Source organism: Musca vetustissima, unplaced genomic scaffold, assembly GCF_032173495.1.
Source record: "Musca vetustissima isolate MV318-11 ecotype Yass unplaced genomic scaffold, APGP_CSIRO_Mvet_v1 utg72136, whole genome shotgun sequence".
In the NCBI taxonomy this organism is placed as follows: Eukaryota; Metazoa; Arthropoda; class Insecta; order Diptera; family Muscidae; genus Musca; species Musca vetustissima.
The window spans coordinates 40,656-43,097 of record NW_026884027.1 but is presented as its reverse complement, the minus strand read 5'-3'; the positions used below and the strand labels follow the sequence as shown (position 1 = coordinate 43,097).

At 33.7% G+C, this 2,442-nt stretch overlaps 1 protein-coding gene across 1 annotated transcript; it reads left to right on the top strand.

Annotated features, from left to right (window-relative positions):
* The first annotated feature begins 928 nt into the window (after positions 1–928).
* On the top strand, positions 929–2,207 carry LOC133331010 (uncharacterized). The gene is made up of 3 exons (XM_061539411.1): positions 929–965; positions 1,621–1,830; positions 2,033–2,207. The coding sequence occupies exons 1-3, from the start codon at positions 941–943 to the stop codon at positions 2,203–2,205; spliced, it is 408 nt and encodes a 135-aa protein (XP_061395395.1). The 5' UTR covers positions 929–940; the 3' UTR covers positions 2,206–2,207.
* Positions 2,208–2,442: the final 235 nt, after the last annotated feature.

Here is a 2,442-nt window from a genome sequence, read left to right as displayed (position 1 = left end):
TAAAAAGGCATTTTAAGGCCTTTAAACGCTTCTAACGCCTAAAAAACGCATTTTAATTTTCGGTGGTCTAAAAAGGCATTTTAAGGCCTTTAAACGCTTCTAACGCCTAAAAAACGCATTTTAATTTTCGGTGGTCTAAAAAGGCATTTTAAGGCCTTTAAACGCTTCTAACGCCTAAAAAACGCATTTTAATTTTCGGTGGTCTAAAAAGGCATTTTAAGGCCTTTAAACGCTTCTAACGCCTAAAAAACGCATTTTAATTTTCGGTGGTCTAAAAAGGCATTTTAAGGCCTTTAAACGCTTCTAACGCCTAAAAAACGCATTTTAATTTTCGGTGGTCTAAAAAGGCATTTTAAGGCCTTTAAACGCTTCTAACGCCTAAAAAACGCATTTTAATTTTCGGTGGTCTAAAAAGGCATTTTAAGGCCTTTAAACGCTTCTAACGCCTAAAAAACGCATTTTAATTTTCGGTGGTCTAAAAAGGCATTTTAAGGCCTTTAAACGCTTCTAACGCCTAAAAAACGCATTTTAATTTTCGGTGGTCTAAAAAGGCATTTTAAGGCCTTTAAACGCTTCTAACGCCTAAAAAACGCATTTTAATTTTCGGTGGTCTAAAAAGGCATTTTAAGGCCTTTAAACGCTTCTAACGCCTAAAAAACGCATTTTAATTTTCGGTGGTCTAAAAAGGCATTTTAAGGCCTTTAAACGTGGTCTAAAAAGGCATTTTAAGGCCTTTAAACGCTTCTAACGCCTAAAAAACGCATTTTAATTTTCGGTGGTATAGAAAAGCATTTTAAGGCCTTTAAACGCTTCTAACGCCTAAAAAACGCATTTTAATTTTCGGTGGTATAAAAAGGCATTTTAAGGCCTTTAAACGCTTCTAACGCCTAAAAAACGCATTTTAATTTTCGGTGGTCTAAAAGTGGAAGAGTTACAGGAAATGTTGCAGGAAATCGATGTTGATGGTAAGTACACATGAATAAGTTTCATTTATTTCGGAAATTAAGCAGGAAAAAAATCTGATGTAAAAAAATTGGTATATAGAAATAGGAAGTGCTTTATTATGGTATACTGGAAAATAAATAATAGAAGGTATAATATATATCGATATCGCGGTGGAGATCTGAAGAACATTACCTGGAATTGATGGGCAGATCCTAAGGGTAGAAATTATGAGTAAATGGTAGTCGATGTGAAAACGAATATCGAAATTTTTAAATTGGCGTATAAGTAACGTCAATATATATATATATATATATATACGCTCTAAAGTACCACATATATTTGTGACAGATTTCTTGTCGTGCTTTAGAGCGTATACATATTGTCGTTAGTTATACGTCAATGCTTCTTTGTTAAAAAGAAACAAATCTTTCTGTTGTTCAAATTTTTGACCAAGTTCGAAAAAGAATGAAAAAGAAAATCTGTCCTGGGATAAGTGGATAAGTAGCGTCAGTACGTACATATACGCTCTAAAGCACCACATATTTCATTGACTGATTTATGTGGTTCTTTAGAGCGTATACATAGTGACGATACTTATACGCCAGTCCATAATTTAAATTTATTTTATTTATTTACATTTTTCTTTATTATTTTTTTTCTCTTCTTCTCCTTTAGGTGATGGTAATGTCAGCTTCGAAGAATTTGTGGACATACTTTCGAATATGGCATATGAAGACAAATCTGGTCTTTCGTCGGCCGATCAAGAAGAACGTGAATTGCGTGATGCCTTTCGTGTCTTCGATAAGCATAATCGGGGCTATATAACAGCATCAGATTTGAGGGCAGTACTGCAATGTTTGGGCGAGGATTTGGATGAGGAAGAAAGTGAGTAATAAAATAGAGCCCTGATTACCCTATTATTAGCCAACAACCAATAAAAAATATTTGCATATCTCTTGAACTTATAACAGCTTATGAAGAAGAAGAAAAATATTAATAAAGTTTTTGTTTCAAATAATAACTTTTTTATTGTTTCTTTTATTTTATTTCCATATTTTGTTCCTCCTCAACCTCTCCCCAACCTTAGTCGAAGACATGATTAAGGAAGTCGACGTTGACGGTGATGGTCGTATTGATTTTTATGAATTTGTTCATGCCTTGGGCGAACCAGAAGACTCACAAGAAAACGATGAAGAGGAGGAGAATACCACATCACCATTGCCAACACCAAAATCGAATGTTTCCATAACATATGAATAAATTGTGAACCGGGGAGAATTTGGAAGTGACGGCAACGGAAACTTATTTGAATTCACTTGCAAATTCAAAAGAGTTGGAACGGCAACGAGATGAAAATGAAGTGTAAACCGAACAAACAAGGAAACACCATAAGAATAGTAAAAAAAAAACACAAAAACAATATCTAAGGAATAAAGTAATCAAAATTTAAATGAATATCAAAACTTTTTTTCTAACCTAAAACAAAAAACAGAATCC